General features: G+C 48.5%; 1 protein-coding gene across 3 annotated transcripts in view; it reads right to left on the bottom strand.

Annotated features, from left to right (window-relative positions):
- Positions 1-19,525, bottom strand: part of SLC43A2 (solute carrier family 43 member 2) — a 47,132-nt gene that overhangs the window by 10,061 nt on the left and 17,546 nt on the right. For all 3 annotated transcript variants that reach the window (XM_029082129.2, XM_029082127.1, XM_029082128.2), the window contains 6 exons: positions 18,079-18,134; positions 17,021-17,097; positions 3,219-3,311; positions 2,100-2,233; positions 1,806-2,008; positions 518-664 (listed from right to left, as the gene is read on the bottom strand). In XM_029082129.2, the coding sequence (XP_028937962.1) occupies positions 518-664; positions 1,806-2,008; positions 2,100-2,233; positions 3,219-3,311; positions 17,021-17,097; positions 18,079-18,134 (710 nt within the window). The remainder of the gene's footprint in view (positions 1-517; positions 665-1,805; positions 2,009-2,099; positions 2,234-3,218; positions 3,312-17,020; positions 17,098-18,078; positions 18,135-19,525) is intronic.

Here is a 19,525-nt window from a genome sequence, read left to right as displayed (position 1 = left end):
TTGGTGAAACGAGATCCGACACTCAGTCTTTCACCTTTATTTTAGTGACTTCATCGCCCTGCTGGTTCGGACCAGTAGAACAGATTCCAGCTGGGCAGAGGCTGACTGCGGCTGCTGTGAGCCTTGGCTGCTCCGTTCCAGGCCCGCTGCACGAGATCACCGGGCACCCTTTTCCATCCCCACCCCTTAGAGGGACCAGCAACCATACCCACATTCCCAGGTCCAAAACAGCATGGCCTATTGGACAGAGCACGGGCCTTGGAGTCAGAGGACCTGGGTTCTAATTCCGGCTCTGCCCCTTGCCTGCTGTGTGACATTGGGCAAATCATTTACCTTCTCAGGGCCTCACTTCCCTCATCTGCAAAATGGGGGTGATCCCTCCTACTTACGACTGTGAGTCTCCCACGGGAATTGATGACCTTGGCAGTGTCTGGCATATAGTAAGCACTTACCCAAAATCACCGTTTTAACGGTTATTATAGGAGGCTGGTGGGCAGCCCTTCTGGCAGTAACTTACCTGCGTCCTGGTCTCCATCCGACAGAAACTTCAGGATGTTGTTCATGGCTCCCATGTAGAAGATGAGTCGCAGCTGCGTGACACACATGGTGACGAGGCTGAGCAGGAGAATTGGGCTGAACACACTGTGCATGAACGAGGGGGTGGCTGTGGGGAGCAAAAATGGTGGTTGGAATAAAGCCCGGTCAAGCTCGGGGCCCCTCCTGTCAGCTCTCAACCTCTGCGGCGTCATCACGCAAACGCAGGCATCTTGTATGCCGATCTGGCGGGGGTAGACCGGAGGAAGTGGGCAAAGCAGGTGTTTTAGGCGGGGATCTAGGCAGGGATGCAGCCATACCCAAACCAGCAGAAGAAGCTGGGGCCAGGAGCTAGAGCCCAAGCTTTGGAGTCAGAAGGACATGGGTTCCAATCCTGGATCTGCCACTTGTCCGATTTGTGACCCTGGGCAAGCCAATTTGCTTCTCTGGGCCTCAGTTACCTCATCGGTAAAGCGAAGATTAAGACTGTAAGTTCCACACGGGACAGGGACTTGATTCAACCTGATTAGCTTATGTTTAGTACATTGCCTGGCACGCAATAAGCCCTTAACAAATACCATAAAAAGCCATCGCTATTATTATTAGGATTAGCAGGTCTGAAAACCCCGTGCCTTTAGCTTCTGAGTCCTGAGCTTCCCAAGAGTCCCTGCCCACAGAGTACAGACAGGGGTGGAAGGGGAGAGTGGACTTGCGCCGTGGGATAGGACAGGAGCGGGAGCACGGAACCAGTCTTTAGAGTCCTCGTGGGTAGAGACCGTGTTTACCGACTCTATTGTATAGTGCTCTGCACATAGTAAGTGCTCAAGAGATACCGTTGATTGGTGCCAGCAAACACCAACCAGGACAGAGATGAACCGCCCAGGAACTGCCAGCCCTGGCGAGAACGCAAAGCTGAGAGGCTTAGGTCTGGGGAGCCCCAAGATCTTCTTGAAAGACATGTGGTGGCCTGCTTTTAAAAGCAGCATCGGCGTAGTGGATACACTACGAGCCTAAGAGTCAGAAGATCATGGGTTCTAATCCCAGCTCTGCCACTGGTCTGCTGTGTGATCTTGTGCAAATCACTTCACTTCTCTGTGCCTCAGGTTCATCATCTGTAAAAGGGGGACTGAGACTGTGAGCCCCATACGGGACAGGGACTGTGTGCAACCTGATTTGCTTGTATCCAACCCAGTGCTTAGTACAGTGTTTGGCAGAGTTAGCCCTTGGCAGATACCACGGTTATTATTAAAAGGGCCCCACTCTCAAGGTACCTGAATTGTCTGGCTGACACTTCACTTCCAGGTCAACAGTTGACAGGCAGAGCTTGTTGCCCTCCTGCAGGGCCGAATGTTCCTTGGGATTTTTCATGGAGTTCCCCACGCTCAGGCGCCGTCCCACGGTGGTCACCTGCTTGTAAAACTGCTTCCCGGTGATCTTGTGGTCAAACCCCAGCCAGCTGAACTTTATTTTCACCCTGGGGGCCGGCAGGAAAGGGGTCAAGGGGATGCTCCTGGGGAGACGGGAGTGCACACCGATGTACGGGAAGGAGATCTCACTATACTTACGAGTAGTCCATGTCCTCTGGTCCCGGGAAGGGCTCCAGGGGCCAGTTGAAGAAGCAGTTCAAGAAAACCAGCCCAGCACAGCAGGCCCAGACGGTCAGGATGAGGATGAACGAGACATCGTAGTCGTAGATGACCTGGGAAGCCCAAGAGCGGCAACACGGAAGCGACCTGTGTTAGCCGAGGAAGCTGCCGACGGCGGAGGAAGGAGGCGGCGGGGGAGAGCTAGGTGTGCGATTGGAATCTGGGCGGCCAAATGGAATGCAGCCAGCTGCTGGGTGGCAGGAAAAGGAGACAGCCGGTGCCCCTGGGCACCAGTGTGGGGGCACTGTGAGTCCCTGGCACCTCTTGTAGGGAGCAGTGACCTCCAAGGCTATGGAGCCCATATGTCCTGGAGGATTGGCTCCTCTTTCCAAGAAGAACCCAGGGAGAGAGGGTTGAAATTACCCATGCCCAGGCACTCAGAGACTTTTCAAGTATGCCCAGCTATGAGGTCGCCTCATTCTCCATGTGGGCGTTGGGCCTGGGGAACTCCCCACCGCCCCCCCTTCCCGCATTCTCCTCACATCCAACAGGAAGGAGGGGACTTTGTTGAGAGTTCTAGAGGATGGAGAAACAGCCTTTAGGGCCCTGGGGTGGGAGGAGGAAGAAGAGGGCTGCCCCAGCTGCTGTGGTTTGCCTAGTGTTTTTTATACCCTGACCCCTGGGTGACTTAGAACATTTGAGTTTCTGAATTGGAGGGAAACAGCTGAACCAACTTTGTGAGAGTCCTGGAAGTGAACGGAGAATCAACAGCTTATCGACCACACTGCCAGGACGGAGGACAGAGGGAGAGTGGCTCTCTCAAGGGGGTGCAAGCACTATCAATCCCCCGGCACCCCCAAAACCAAAAGGCAAAACTATTAAGAGTAACCACCTAAAGCTATACACCCTCCTCCCCGCTCCAGTGGCTTTGGCTTGTCATAATCCCCTCCCCAGATGCATCCTGTCAAAACAGCGGTGGGACTGAACCGTAGGCCGGACATTCTTTTCCTCTGCAGGTGGGGACTCCCAGGAGCCTCCCCTTCGCCATCTCCACGCAAATGGCCAAATGGGCCCGAGCCTCAACAGCCACATCCTCACCTTGATTCCCGGAAAAGTAACAGCCGAAGAGGCGTAAGAGCCAATCATCAGGGCAATAAACGTTGAGCGAAGGTCACCGAACATGTTGGGCAGCTGGAAAACAGAAATGAAGCAAAAATTGGGATGTAGGAAGACCAGGCAGAAATGAGCGGTGGACACCTGTCAAAAAGGTTAAAAAGATGAACTCTTTGGGGATTTAGCAATGATGCTGGGGGCTATTTCTTATGACATCACTTCTTTCTCTAACCACAAATCATTGTAATCAGCAATTTCAGGTGCATAAGGGGATTCTTATTCCTAGATTCTGATTTGGGAGTCCTGTGATTTATTTTCTGCCTTCTCTAATAGATAGGGAGGTTCAGTTCAGGAGCCCAACCTGAACTCCAAAGCCACTATTTTCAAACCCATTGCCCACTTTCCAGAGCAGCTCAGAGATTTCCTAAGCCCAGAAGCCCATAGGCCCCCCTCTAAAGGAAAGTAGAGAAAGAGAGGTCAGCTCCGAAAACAGATGTCTACTTGTGTTTTACACCAGAAGTATCATGTTCAAAATACATATTTCAGTGGCCAGGAAGGACCTGCCCACAAAGAGTGTTTTGAGTTCTGGGTAGGCAGAAGTCAAGTGTCAGCATTTTAAATTCCCTCCACATTAGGCATATGATTCTGCCCCTTAATTTCCCGCTCCAGATTTTTAAACCCAGAAGGAAGGTTTCTCTACAGATGAAACTGAGGTCCAAAGAAGTGAAGTGACTTTCTCAAGGTCACAGGGCAAACAAGTGGCAGAGCTGAGATTAGAACCCAGGTCTTTCTAACTCTCAGGCCTGTGCTCTAGCCACTAGGCCATACTACTTCTCCTCCCTACTTAGCCTGGGAGCCCCACGTTAGATGGTGATAGAGTCGGACCTGGCAAACTTGTATTTGCCCCAACGCTGAGAATAGTGCTTGACACATTCTAAGCACTTTATAATAATAATAATAATAAATTTGTCAGTGACAAATCAGCCCCCAGAACTAAAGGCTCGCTGGCCTGTCTGGGGATGGGGAGGAAAAGAGGAAAAGAGATTTTGAAGGACAAAATTACACACTGACAAGTCCCCGATCCTTAAATTCCCTCCTTCCTCCATACCAGAAACCCCATACCAGCCTCCAATCCATCCAATGATCACCCTGACTCTGACAACCAAGTCTCTCCTTATACCCTTTCAGAACCTCGCCTGCTTTTATTTGAATCCATTTTTATTTTGGTTCCCTACAGATCTGGAAAACAACCATAAAGCCACCCCTTAGCCTTCTCTAAGGTCACATCTCCTCCAAGAGGTCTTTCCCAATTAAGTCCCCTTTTACCCATCTCCTTCTACCTTCAAAGTGGTCTGAGCACTTGGAGATGTGACATCTGGACAATTGGTATTTGCCCCAGCCCCACAGCACTTATATGTTATAAATTATTTATTCTGTCTGCCTCCCCTCTAGAATGTAAGCTCATTGTGGGCAGAGAACATGTCTACCAACTCTGTTGTGTTAGACTCTCCCAAGTGCTTCGTACAGTGCTGTGCACCCAGTCAGCGCTCTATAAGCACCATTAATTGACTGACTGATTTATTTTCACTCAATCGTATTTATTGAGCGCTTATTTTCTTCTCCCACCCCAACTATCCCAATTCCTGTAACTTTACCTTCAAGGCCCTTTTTTCAGTCGTTTAATCATTTTTGTTGCACTTCCCAGGACTTTTTTCAGAGGGCCCTTTCCAAGCACAATGTCCAAACTGGCCACAGTGTTCTAATAAGGTCTGATTGAAGCAGAGTAAAGGGGAAGGCTTCTTTCCAAACTCTTGTAGGTCATATTTCTTTGTGCTCATTTCATTCTGGATAACGTCTCTTAGTTATTTTCTCTGAAACTGTCCTACCAATTCATTGTCCTGAAATCAGGCTGGTTTTTGGGACCCATCTTCCATGCTCAGGTTGGTTCATTCTTTGATGTTTTTCAGCAAACGTCTCTGAGGTCTGGGTCATGTTATTTTATGACTCTGAAGCTGTTTGGTGGAGTTCGGATTGGAAGTGGGCTAAAACCTGGCTCTCTCTCCTTTTTGCCAGCAGAAGGTACCTCTCCTGGCCTATTTCTGCCCAGGATCAAAAAAGGGATTGGGGTTTGAGAGCTTGTGGGCACTCCCTCAATTCAAACCCTAAAGGGAAATTAGTCTCTTTGGAATTTGTACATCTAGATTCTCATATTGAGTAAAGAAAAGAAAAAAAAAAAATGAATGACTGATTGACTCTGTGAATCAAAGGCTACCCCATCTGCCTGAGAAGAAAAGGCATGTATGTACACACATATACATGTACACACACATACACATACGCTCCCCCGTCACTTTCCCAAAGAGAGGCACACATGTAGCATGTGCCTAGATTGGTTAACCTGTTTACATTGTGATTCTGTTGCAGTAATTCTATCAGTTCCATTTGACCCCATTCCATGGTGTGCTTTCCAGCTTCCCAGACTCCTATGTAATATCATCTCTGGGGCCTCAAATCACCCCCGGGAGCTTGGAAGGACATGTTAGTTTGGAGATTACTGTGTATTTCTGAAAGAAATGACTCCAGGCATGGGAGCTGCACTAGAGCAGAGGCAGGAGAGGGAAAACAAGGATCAGGGAATGTTTAGTCAGTCAGTCAATCGTATTTATTGAGTACTTACTGTTTGCAGAGCACTGTACTAAGCACTTGTGAGAGTACGATATAACAATATAAGAGACACATTCCATCCACAGTGAGTTTACAGTGTAAGGGAGAGACAGACATTAATATAAAGAATATTACTATGTTCTTAAGTACTGTGGGGCTGGGAGGGGGGATGAATATCTCACCAAGGGGTTGAATTCAGAGTCAGAGGCAAAAGGCCAAAGAAGTGTTAGAGAGTCCTTCAGGGTGTGGGTGTGGGTGTGTTTAAGAGGGGGGCTTTTGGGGAATGGGAAGTGGGGACTTTAAAGGGGGAAACTGGTACTGCTGCGTAGACCTTAAAGGGATACCCGCCACCACCTGCCCAAACTCTGGCTGAAGGCAGATGACGTTCTGAAGGCAGGTATAGCTCTATCCCTCAAACTTGGGCTTCGGCGGCCATTTCCATTTGCCCACAGAGGAAGACTCAAATAAAATATGAAGGAGGTTGGGAAGGTGTGGGGGAGTAAAAGAGAGAGAGGACCCACCGACGACCTCATCTGTATGAGTAGTGAATACAGTCTGCTAAGGAGAGAAGTCAGAATCTGTGCTTCATACAGCAGACGTGGTAAAAAAACAACTCTCAGCAGAGGCCATTTCCTGCTTTCTCAGAATCTCTGCACATGGACTCCCAACTCCCTCCCGCCTCCTTCTCGCTCTCTGATGCCTCTCTCAGCTATTTCCACTGCTCCTCTGGGCTAATTAGCTGCACGCAGACTTTCCCTAGGGTGAAGCAATCCAGCCCCAACCCTTACTGAGCCACCACACTCACTGGTACCGACTGTCCTGTCTTCATCCGCGGCCTCGCTAACATGGGAACGCCCGTGAGTCACTCACACACACACACACAGCCTCTCAGCTGCACCGCAAACAGGCACAGCCTGTGTCTGACCTTCCCAGGGTGAAGCACAGCAGCTGCACTTGGGCCCCTCCCCTGGCAGTTCTGTAGCTCAGGGCACGGACACAAAGTACTTCCACCCCAGAAAAGTCCTCTGGGCTCTGACCTAACTTCTCCGTCTATCCTCCTTGAGGTCTCCGAAGGGCCCAGACGCCTTGGGCGTCCGAAGAGAGGAGGGCAGGCCAGCCTGTTTCCCAGAGCCCTTTGCTGTTGAACGGGCCCTGCCTGTCTTCCCCGGTGGACTTGGCTTCCTCAGCGGTCCTAGTCTCGACGTTGTGAGGATGGGGGGTGGGGAGGGCGGGGAGGTTGAGTCTCATCCCATGAACAGCGCCAGGGCACTGGGCTGGCTCCCAGCGGGCGCCCGGATGCTGAGAAGTAGGTACTGAGTTGGCCTTTTGGCTCCTGTAACTGGACTTTGGGTCATTCCCACTAGAGGCAGCCCGGAGACGAAGGTCAGTGAGGAGGGGACCGCCTTGTCCTCCGTGCTCCGAGGGGGCGCGCCCCAAAAATCGTGCCTCCGTTCTGCTCCATCTGCACTGGCTGAGATCTGCCTACCGGTCTGGACAAGTGAACTCTGCCAGAACTGGAAAATTTCATAACCCAAAATAACCAGGAACCTTTCTGCACACATCACTTCAGAGAAAGACCCGGCGGTCCCCTTTCCGCCCAACTGGTAGTTGCACTTCTACTGCTGGAAGGGTGGCCCGAGGAGGAGTGCATTCCCTAGGGGCCCTTTCTTCCCCGGGAAGACCTTCTGCCTCTGACCCCTGCCGGTTCCCACGGCCCCAGGGGTCATTCTGGTTCTGGCAGGTGCCAAGGTAAACTCGGTCAATGTCACCTGTGCGTGACTGGCTGGGGGAATCGTATCCTGTTCGGAGGACTAGGCCGACTCCCTAGTCGGGCCCGGGATCTGGAGGCTCCTTCTAGAAGCTGCAGGAAATAGGAACTCTGAAGTGGCAGAGCCATCCCCACCAACTACCAACTACCGAGAGTTGGTAGGAGTTTACATTATTATTTATATTAATGTCTGTCTCTCCCTCTAGATTGTAAGCTAGTTGTGGGCAGGGAACGTGAAGAGAAGCAGCATGGCAAAGTGGATACAGCACAGGCCTGGAAGTCAGAAGGTCATGCGTTCTAATCCCAGCTCTGCCACTAGTCTGCTGTCTGACCTTGGGCAAGTCACTTCACTTGTCTGTGCCTCAATAACCTCATCTGTAAAATGGAGATTGAAACCGTAAGCCCCACATGGGACAGAGACTGTATCCAACCCAATTTGCTTGTATCCACCCCAGTGCTTAGTACAATGTCTGGTACAGAGTAAGCTCTTATCCAATACCGTAATTATTACTATTATTATTATCATTACTACCAACTCTGTTATATTGTACTCTCCCAAGCATTTAGTACAGTGTTCTGCACACAGTAAGCACTCAATAAATATGAATGATTGATTGATTGATTGATTGAGGAGTTAGCAGGGGTTGGCAGAGTCACTACAACCTAAAGACAAAGTAGACGAGAAATGTGGATGATGGGGTATGGACGCGAGGTGAGTCAGGCAGAAGACGTTTAACTGAGAGATCAATCAGGGTCGGGGGGGCTAGGGCAGTGTTTCATTTGAACGGAAGGGAAAGTATCAAAACTAAATTCTGGTAAGGTCCTTGGCCTTTGTACTGGGCTCCTATCTCAGTGGTGAGGAGGGCAGGGTCTTGCTAATGATCAGGACTGGACACTGAGAAGGAAAAGTACGGGGCTTCATAATTGGTGTAAGGGTCTGTGAGGGAACTGTGCCTCTAGGGAAGGTTAGAGTCAAGATGGGTCAGAAATTTCTCTCATCCATTCTACGCTAACTAAAGAGTCAATTAATTCCCCAGAAAAAATAAACAGCAAGATATTCCACATGAGGGGTTCTGAAAGCCCTAAAAACTTAGGTACGCCTCCCACCATGATAGCGCTTATACACATATCCGTATACTTGGTTGCCTCCCCTACCTGTACATTATTTTTTTATTACTAGTATTTGTTAAGCGCTTACTCTGTGCCAGGCACTGTACTAAGTACTGGGATAGATACAAGATAAACAGGTTGGACACAGTCCAGGTCCCACATGGGGAATCACAGTCTTAATCCCCATTTTACAGATGAGATCACTGAGGCATAGAGAAGTGAAGTGAGCTGCCCCAGGTCCCACAGCTGATAAGCAGCAGAGCTGGAATTAGAACCCAGGTCCTCCTGACTCCCAGGCCCATGCTCTATTCACTAGGCCATGCTGCTTCTTGGGACTGTTTGCTTTATTTTAGTGTCCTTCTCCCAGGTTAGATAGTAAACTCCTTGATGGCAGGGACTGGGTCTACTTTATCATACTTTCCCAAGCACTTAGTACAGAGCTCTGCACAAAGTAAGTGCTCAATAAATAACCACTAATGGATGGGTTTCTATTTGGTCCTCACTTATCTCTTATCTGTCCCACCTCTCAAACCTCCAAGACCCCTTCCCTTTCCACCCAGATCTCCCCAGTTCCAGGACCGGATTTACTGGGGTTTAAAAGTCGGACTTAGCAACCAAATGGCAAAACGTGCATCTCTAGACCCGGGGCGGCAGACGCATTTTTTCATCGGGGAACCGGGCAGCGCTTTGCAGTCTCTCTTCGGGCTGGTTGGCAGCTCTGAACTCCCTGTTCCACCCACTCTGATGAGGGTCAGAGTAATGAGGTGGAAAAGACATTTTTAAAGTGTTTGCTGCATCTGCTCTCATCTCCGAGCAACGCAGCTCCCCGGTTGGGGGTCCAGGCCCGGTGCAGAATCCTCCATCGCTGGCTGTGTTTACACACCAATCAATGGACCAGGTAAACACAGCAAAGTGTGTGCTGCCCAGATGGAGCTGGAGACTGTGTCTATTGTGGCTCTACACTCTCTCTTCCCCCTCCCCCTTTTCTCATTCCTTCCTCCCCTTCTTTCTCCCTCCCTCACTCTGCCCCTCCCTTTTTTCTCCCCCCCCTCCTTCTCCTCCATCCCTCCCTCTTCCTCCTTACTACCGGTTCTCACTTCCTCTTCCTCTCTCTTCCCCCTCTTTCTCCCTCTCTCTCTCCTTCTGTTTCTCTCTCTCTCCTTCTCTCTCTTTCTCCCCCCACCCCGAAGAGGAAAAATCCATTGTATCAAGAAATTCCCCACTGGAGCCAGAAAAGTCAAGCAAGTCAACAAATCCCACACCTCACCCCTTCCCCCCCTCACCACACACGCACACGCACATACACACACACACACACCCGAGGAGCCCACACCATCTGGAACGAAATACAATCTCTCCATCTCCCACCCCCACCCCGGTCACCCACTCAGGCCAGGGCAAGCCAGCCGGGGGGGAGGGAGGGCCATGTGGCCAACACAGAATCAGGAAGACACAATGGCCTTTGTCAAGATGGAACGAAACGAAAGACCTCTGAGGAAAACACAGACCTCTGAGGAAAACACAGAGGGACACGCCGACTCTGAGGGCTGGTCTTAGAATTAAATCTCTTCCAGGGTGGGACTGGAGTCCCACAACAACCAAACCGTTTGCTCTTGATACTTTTTAAAACCAGAAGATGGTTTTAGCATAACTAATTGAAATACTAAACACCCCGAAGTCTAGAAATTCCCCAAATAAGGCTTCCATGGCAACACTACATTACCTAATAGATATCCCAAACAGGAAATGACTACAGAAAATTTGATTTGGGAATTTCCTCATTTTTTTATGGTATTTGTTAAATGTTTACTACTTGCCAGGCACTGCAATGGGGTAGATACAAGATAATCAAGTTAAATACATTCATGTCCCGCAGGGGCCTCACAGCTTTTATCCCCATTTTACAGAGGGGGTAACTGATGCCCAAAAAAGTAAAGTGACTTGCCCAAGGTCACACAGCAGTCACAATAAAGAACCAGGATTAGAACCCAGATCCTCTGACCCCCAGGCCCATGCCCTTCCCATTCATTTGCCTGTGATTGATTCCAATCTGAACCTTGCAACCAGTGCAGAGGGAGGGAGTCTGTGCCATAAGACAACTTTTTTCTTTAAAATAATGAAAATATAACACGAAAGAGTGAAACAGAAAAGGGCAGTGCACAGCAAATTTAGTGGCTGGTCACTGCAGTTCTGCTTTTTTCCAATCTTAGACTGAGAAGCTTGAAACAGTTAGCACTCCTCAGTTTACGGTTCAGTCAGCCAAAGAGTATTGCACAACCACAACCCTGACCCTTAAACCTGAAGGGTTTTCCCTTTAATTCCCTTTTTAGGAGCTACTGGCCAAGGCTGGGAGAAGCCCTCGTCCGGCTCCCCATGGCGGGGCTCAGCTCCAACCCTCAACTTCCGGCATTGCCGTGCTGAGTTATCCAGTCCATGGAGACACAGAGGGGAGCTGGGATTGTGAGCTGAGGATCCCAGTAAGAATCCTGAGGGTGACCCTGAGATTCCCTGGCATCTCCCATTTCAATCAATCATTGTTCTTTATTGAATGCTTACCGTGGATGCCACACTGTACTAAGTGCTTAAATCTCCCATTTCCCACTGGGGAAGAAGGGATCCCAATAAGGATGCTTGAGGGCTCCTCTGCGATTCCCTGGCACCTCCCATTTCAATCATCAATGCTATTTAATGAACACTTATGGGGGGCAGAGCACTGTACTAAATGCTTAGGCCTCCCATTTCCGCAATGGGAGACTGGCCTACCTCCAGCTCACCCTATAGTCCAGCCCGCACACTCCGTTCCTCTAGGGCCAACTTACTCACTGTGCTCCGATCTCATCTCTCTCACCGCCGACTGCTTTCCCACATCCTCCTCCTGGCCTGGAATTCCCTCCCCGTCAAGAGATGCCAGACTACCACTCTCTCCACTTCAAAGCATTGTTAAGGTCCCATCTCCTCCAAGAGGCCTTCCCTGATTAACCCTCTTTTTCCCGGCCTTGCTCTCACCTCTTTGTCGTCTGAGCACTTGGATCTGTGACATTTGGATGTTTGATATTCATCCCACCCCCAATCCCAAACACTTATCTACACATCTTTAAATTACATATTATAAATTATTTATATTAACGTCTGTCTCCCCTGAGGACTATAAGATCGTTATGGGCAGGGAACATGTCCACTAATTCTGTTGCACTGTACTCTCCGAGTGCCTACTATAGTGCCCTTCATGTAGTAAGCAGTCAATAAATACCACTGATTAATTGATTGATTGGGAGGATTCCTGAGGTTTATGTGGGCAGGGAACATGTCTATCCACTCTGTTATATTGTACTCTCCTAAGCACTTTTAGTACAGTGCTCTGTGCATAGTAAGCACTCAATAAATATGACTCATTGATTGATTGGTTGATTTATTTTTTTCTCTGTTAGGGGAGAAGGAGTCACTGTGAGAGATTTAATGATTCATTTTGTTGGTAGGGCCCAATTACCTTCTGAACTAAGAAGCAGCGTGCCTTAGTGGCAAGAGCCCGGGCTTGGGAGTCAGAGGTCGTGGGTTCTAATTCCAGCTCGGCCACTTGTCAGCTGTGCGACTTTGGGCAAATCGCTTCACTTCTCTGTGCCTCAGTTCCCTCATCTGTCAAATGGGGATGAAGACTGTGAGCCCCACGTGGGACAACCTCATTACCCTGTATCTCCCCCAGCACTTAGAACAGTGCTTGGTACATAGTAAGCGCTTAACAAATAACCATCGTCATCATTATCTTCTCAACTCAATGAAGCACCTCTCTCTTTAGGCCAGTGTCAAACATTCCAGCATGTAACCTTCTCAAGGGACGGGGTGGTGTGCTTCCCCCTTATCACTGCAATGTACAACTGGGTGATACGCTGTATGAGCCTTTAATACAGTTTTTTTTTTTTTGCCTATAATTGGACACTCCACCATGAGCCGAAGGACATTCAAAAAAAACTCAACCCTGATTCGAACAGAAACAGCCTCCTCCGAACCTGCTCAAAAGACTGAGGTCTATGTCTGAAGGAATGTTTAGACTAAACTAGAGAAAGGAGATCTACAATGACCTCAGTCCTCTTTTTTTTTAATGGTATGTGTTAAGCGCATACTATGCCAAGCACTGTATTACGTACTGGGGTTGGACACAGTCCCTGTCCCAAATGGGGCTCACATTCTAAATAAGATTTTATCCCCATCTGACAGATGAGATGACTGAAGCATTGAGAAGTTAAGCGACTTGCCCACTATCGCACAGCATGCAAGTGGCGAAGCTGGAATTAGAGCCCACAGTCTCTGACCCCCAGGCCACGCTGCTCCATGGTCCTGGTTTCCTTCTCCCCACCATGCCACACTCCCAGTGGCACATCTGGCATATCAGAGTGGTGAGGGGGTCTGAGAGTGTGGAAAGGGAAGAGAAGCTTCTAGAAGCAGCTTGGGTTCGCTGACCTGGAGTTCAGGCAGAAATTGCATTGCGGAGTCTTGTCCCTTAGAATCACTTGGACTCAATCCTTGTTCACAATCTGCAAATTAACTGCTAATGAGATGCCAACACCTATTTAAGTGAACATTTAAAGGCAGCATCTCCTTCTAGGAGGATCCAAGGTTGCTCCTCTGGTTAATGGCTTTGCCTCTGAAAGGGGTTTGGCTTGGGGGTGGGGTGGGTGGGGTCTGTTACCCACAGCTGGGTGGTAAACGCCTACCAAGACGTTCTAACACTACACTTCTGCCCTCTGTCCAGGCAAGTTAGCTCACCAGGGCTGGCAGGGTCTTGAGGTTAGGAGAATATTTAAACTGGATTCATTGGTACTGGTTTCCATTATAGGGTAAAAACTCTGAATAATCTCAGGATTCAGTCAAAGGCTTGGGAATTGTCAAAAGCTTCTTTCCGTCTGAGAAGGAGCGCAGCCTATTGGAAAGAGCCCCAGCCTGGGAGTCAGAAGACCTGGGTTCTAATCCCAGTTCTGCCACCTGCCTGCTGTACGATCTTGGACAAGTCATTTAATTCATTTAATTGTATTTACTGAGCGCTTACTGTGTGTAGAACACTACTAAGCGCTTGGGAGAGTACAACAATAAACAAATTCCCTGCCCACGACAAATTTACATTTCACTTTTCTGTGTCCCAGCTATCTTATCTATAAAATTGAGCTTTAGTGCCTGCTTTCCCTCCTACTTGGACAGTGAACCCCATGTGGGACAGCGACTGTTTCTGACCTGATTAATCTGTATTTACCCCAGGGCTTAGAACAGTGCTTGACAAATAGTAAGCACTTAATAAATACAATATTAGTATTATATGCAATAATATATAAGTATATATAGTAGGAACAGTAATAACCTCCCCACCCTATTTTCCACTCCTCCTGTGACACCAAGGCACTTGAATCCGTATTTCCTAAGCACTTGGTACTCTCCCCACCCTCAGCCACCCAGCCCTTCTGTCCATATCCTGATACCCTGTTGCTTCCCGTTTCTGTAATTTATTCTAATACCGATCTCCTCAGCTACATTGTAAAATCCTTGAGGGCAGGGATCAGGTCTACCTACTCTACTGTCCTCTCCTAAGCGTTTAGTGCTCTGCACACAAAGTGAATAAATAGCAGTGATTGATCGATCGACATTTACTGATTGACTGGAGAGCTGTTCCTGGCTTTGGCCTCAGATGGGTGGACTGGAGGAGTGTGTCGAAAACAGAACTACTCATATTTCTCCCTAAAACCATCCCCTCCTCACTTTCTCCCTTCAGTAATAACTCCACCGGACACTCACCACCTCGGTATCTTCCTTGAATCTTCGTCCTTCAGCTCTCACACAATTTACTGCCGAATTCTGCTGTATTTCCCTCCCGCACCCCCCGTACTGTGTAAAAACCTTTCTCTAACATTGGCAGGCCTGGTACCCACTGCAGCCCGGATCACTTTCTTGAAGGGTCACTAGGCCCTCATCCGTCCACCCTTCAAAGCCCTTACTGGTTTCTGGTGTCCCTCTGCAACAAACAAAACCCCCTCACAGTTAGCTTCTAGGCTGTCCACCAACTCTCCCCCATGACTTACCGTCGGCTTTCATCACCCATTATACCCCACTTTGCTCTCTCCGCTCCTCTCGAGCCAACTTTCTGGCTGCAGCTCGCTCTTGACTCCCAGGCCTCTGTCCCCTTGCTCCCGCTTTCCCCCCAAAATTAGGATTCCTTTCCTCCCCAAATCCAACAGACCACAGCTCTTTCCATGTTCAAAGTCCACCTAAAATCCCACTTCCACCAACGAGATTTCCCTGCTTAATTTCTGGCTCTCGAAGTCATATAAACCTTTCAACTACCTCTAGCATTTAACTGATTTATATCCATCCTCAGCCCTTTTGGGTATATGTTTATTCAATTACTTTATTCCAACTGCCTTATTAGTAAATATTTCTATGTTTGTTTTCCCTTTAGAGAACAAGCTCCTTTTAGACAGGGAATGGGTCATTTCTTTGTTTAGACTTAATGCAGAGCATTGCTCCCCGTGGAGGCTTTAAACTACTTACTACTACTTCTTCTACTACTTACACTACTACTAATAATAGTAGTATTTGTTAAGCACTTACTATGCGTCAAGAACTGTATTAAGCCCTAGGGTAGACAGAAGATATTCAGGTCCCACGTGGGACTTAACAGTCTTCAACAGGAGAGAGAACAGGTATTGAATCCCCATTCTGCAGATGAGGGAACTGAGACACAGAAAATTTAAGTGACTCACCCAAGGCCACCAAGCAGGTTAAGTGGCAGAGCTAGGATTAGACCTGAGTTCCTTTGACTCCCAGGCCCATGTTCTTTCCACTGCACCATTCTGATTTGCTATAACTACTAATATTATTACTGCTATTATGACTATTATTATTACTACTACGATGAGGATGACGACGACTACCACTATTACAACTACCACTACCGATAGAGCACGGGCCTAGGAGTCAGAGGGTCATGGGTTCTAATCCCGGCTCTGCCACTTGTCTGCTATATGGCTTTGGGCAAGTCACTTCGCTTCTCTGTGCCTCAGTTACCTCATCTGTAAAATGGGGATTGCAACCGGGAGCCCCACGCGGGACAGGGACTGTGTCCAACCCGATTTGCTTGTATCCGCCCCAGCGCTTAGTACAGGGCCTGGCACATAGTAGGCGCTTAAATACTATAATAATTATTATTATTTTGTATTATTATTATTACTACTACTACAAGGATGCTTCTCCCCGCTGGCATTCCTGCCCTTGGCAGACCTGTAATCCTTTTCTCGGCTCTACTTCCCCAAACCCAATTCTCCTGCCTGTAATGGTTCTAGAATCCTGGAGCACATGACAGGGAGGAACGCTGACATTCTGAAAAAATGCCTCCGAGTGCAAGGTTTTCTGGAAGAGCAAGGGCCAGGAAGTGAGGTTGACCACCCCCTTCCCTCAAGTTTCCCCTTGAGCTTCGTCCAGACTTCCTGCACAAAAAGAACTCCCCAAATTTGGGGACTTAGTGAAATGTTTGGTTCCAGTGAACATTTATTTTGAGCCTGAATTGTTCCTCTGAGTTCTTGGATATGTGAGGAAAGGAATCAAAGAAACCCAGAGAACACAAATGAGGGGAGAGGAGCTTTTCTCTCCTGCTCCAACATTCCCTGAAAACAAACTATAATTGTGGTAATATTAACTGTGGTATTTGTTTAGCAATTACTATGCAGTGTACTGAGTGACGGGGTAGATTCCAGATAATAATAATAATGGTATTGTTAAGCGCTTACTATGTGCCACGTGCTGTTCTAAGAGCTGGGGGAGAAACAAGATTATCAGGTTGTCCCATTTGGGGCTTACTGTCTTAATCCCCATTTTACAGGTGAGGTAACTGAGGCTCGGAGAAGTTAAGTGACTTGCCCCAAGTCACACAGCTGACAAGTGGCGGAGCCGGTATTAGAACCCAGGTCCTCTGACTCTTGGGCCCGGGCTCTTTCCCTGCTGCTTCTCTATGAGCCTCAGGCCTAAGGACAAGCCAATTACCAGAACTCAAATCTGCCCTATCAGAGCTGCAAAGGACATTAATGTCTTCCTTTCCAAGCGCAGGTTCTACTCTCTCAACACTTTTAGTTACTGACTTCACGCCGGTTTAGTCGGGGAGAAGCCGCATCCCTGTGACACCTGGGAAGCTTCATGAGTAAACTGGAGAACAGAGATGGGGAAAAAATGATTTTTCAACCGCCGGGCGGAGAGCCCAAAGCTCACTTACTGTTAACGAAGTGAAGGTCATACACATCCCGCCAAAGCCATTGAGAGACAGGGAGATGAAGATCAACACGGACAAGGCTGCCGGGACAAAACAAGAGCGTTTAACTCAAGAGGATCACACCCTCGCTTTCAAAAGTCTGGGTTCAGGGGGACCACCCCGGTGGGGCAAAGTACCAGCTGGAGAGAGGGACTGAATGGTCATCATCATGAAATCATTATAATAGTAGTAAAGTAATAGAATTAATTAAGCACTTACTGCATACTGAGCACCGGAAGAAAATACTAATTCATTAATTCATAAATCGAATTTATTGAGTGCTTACAGTGTGCAGAGCACTGTATTAAGCAGTTGGGATACAACAATACACAGGCTAATTCCTTGTCCACAATGAGCTTACAGGCTAGAGGAGAAAACATGTGTATCTCTGTCAAGAACATTTACTAAGCCCCTGAAAAGTATGGGGCCATCAGAAGAAGCACTGAGAAGCACTGGCCCAAGTGGACAGAGCAGAGACTTGAGAACCCAGATGGACCTGGGTTCTAATCCCAGCTCTTCCAGTTGTCTGCTGTGTGAGCTGGGGCAAGTCACTTCACTTCTCTGGGCCTCAATTACCTCATCTGTAAAATGGGGGTTTGGATTGTGCATCCCATGTGGGACAGGGACTGTGTCCAACCTGATTGATTTGTATCTACCCCAGGGCTTAGTATAGTCCTTGGCACATAGTAAGCGCTAAACAAATACCATTAAAAAAAGGATCACCTTACGGAGCTAACATTTTATTGGGAAGGGCATGTAGACATGCATGGACAATGCTTAGTGCTAAGAACAGTTTTGGGACTGTTGCCCAATTAAGGTACCACCTTAAATGCCCCCTCCTCAACTGGACCCAGCACAACAGGGAGTGGGATTGTGTGTATCCCTCAGATTCCCTGTGTGGGAAGAGGGTTCTGAGAAGTGTTATCACCGTGGTATGTTTGAGTTGCTGTGCCCCCGTCCTCACCCGCCGGGGAAAACTCCCCACCCGTCCCTTAAATGCCAAAGGAGAGTGGGATACTTACAGTCTGGGTTACTGGCTCCATGGGCGATCATTAAGCAGGAAGCAGCAAAGCAGGCACTGAAACCAAACAGTCAGCTAAGATTACCGCGCCGATCTACCACAACCCAATCCGCACGTTTCACTCCTCCAACACCAGCCTCGATACCGGCTGTTTCATCACTCACCTTTTGCCCACATCCTCCCACTGGCAAGAACTCACTCTCCTCTAATATACAACAGACCACCTCATTCCCCTCCTCGTTCAAAAGGTCTTCCTAACTAGGCCCTTATTTCCTCCCCCACTGCCTTCTCTTGTTTCCTTCCCCACTGTACCTCTTAATCACTTGATATTCACCCCACCCTCACCCACACATTACTTATGTACATTTATTCATTCATTCAGTTGTATTTATTGAGAGCATTCTGTATGCAAAGCACCATACTAAGAGTTTGGGAGATTACAATATAACGATAAACAGACTAATTCCCTACCCACAGTGAGCTTACATATCCTTATACTCTCCCATTCCCCTATCAATACTTTTATTTTCCTGTCCGTTCCTTCTCTAGACTGTGAGCTCCTCGTGGGCAGGGAACGTGTCTACCAAATCTGTTGAACTGTTCTTTCCCAAGGGCCTCGTACAGTGTTTGGCACATAGTAAGAACTCAGTAAATACCGTTGATTGATTGCATGAACAATCGATCGGTCAAGAGAATGAAGACACATTCCAGTGAAGGGGAAGTAGGGTGGTGACATTCTTCCTTCACTCCCACAGAGCCAAGGGAGTGGACTGTGGAACCCAGGTGCTTTGTCTTTACTTCCACGCAGCCCAGGGTTTAAAGAAGCTACTGAGGATGAACTAGAAGCTCGTTGTTGGCAGGGAACGTGTCTGCCGAGCTCCGTTGTATCTGTCCTCTCCCAAGCGCTTAGTACTGTGCTCTGATCACAGTAAAGTGGTCACTTGATGGATGGATGGAAGGGTGGAGCATTCCCTGAGCTGGTTATTTGGGAGGTCTCAGCACTCAGGCTAGTGTGCATTAGCTAGGGCAGCACTCAGAAGAAGGAAAGAGATTCATCTCACCTTCTTCCCCCAAGAGGAGCCCCCAGATCAGGGGTGCCAAGCCGAGGAGGTGGGGAGGACCTGCTCCAGCTATGGCCATGAAGCCCTTGGGCCCCCACAGTTTTGGGGACTGGATCCAGACTTAAGTGCTTCGAAGTGGGGTGGGCAGAAAGGAGCTAAGAGTTTCCAAACAGGTTGGAAAGACACCCCTGCCATTCCAAAATTGGGGCTCTCCAACCTGTTTCATCTCCTAAACTTTTCCTATTTGCTCACCCCCGTACGTCCCACCCATCGGTTTACAGAATAAAAAGTTGGCACTGGTGACAAACACCAAAGGAATCCTAGACGCATCTCATTTCCCACCATCCTTTAAGACAAGAATTCCTAGCAGAAACTCCAGCACAGGTC

This window comes from Ornithorhynchus anatinus, chromosome 17 (genome assembly GCF_004115215.2).
Source record: "Ornithorhynchus anatinus isolate Pmale09 chromosome 17, mOrnAna1.pri.v4, whole genome shotgun sequence".
Classification (NCBI taxonomy): domain Eukaryota; kingdom Metazoa; phylum Chordata; class Mammalia; order Monotremata; family Ornithorhynchidae; genus Ornithorhynchus; species Ornithorhynchus anatinus.
Note: the sequence above shows the minus strand (reverse complement) of the source record. Positions and strands in the feature narration are given on the sequence as shown.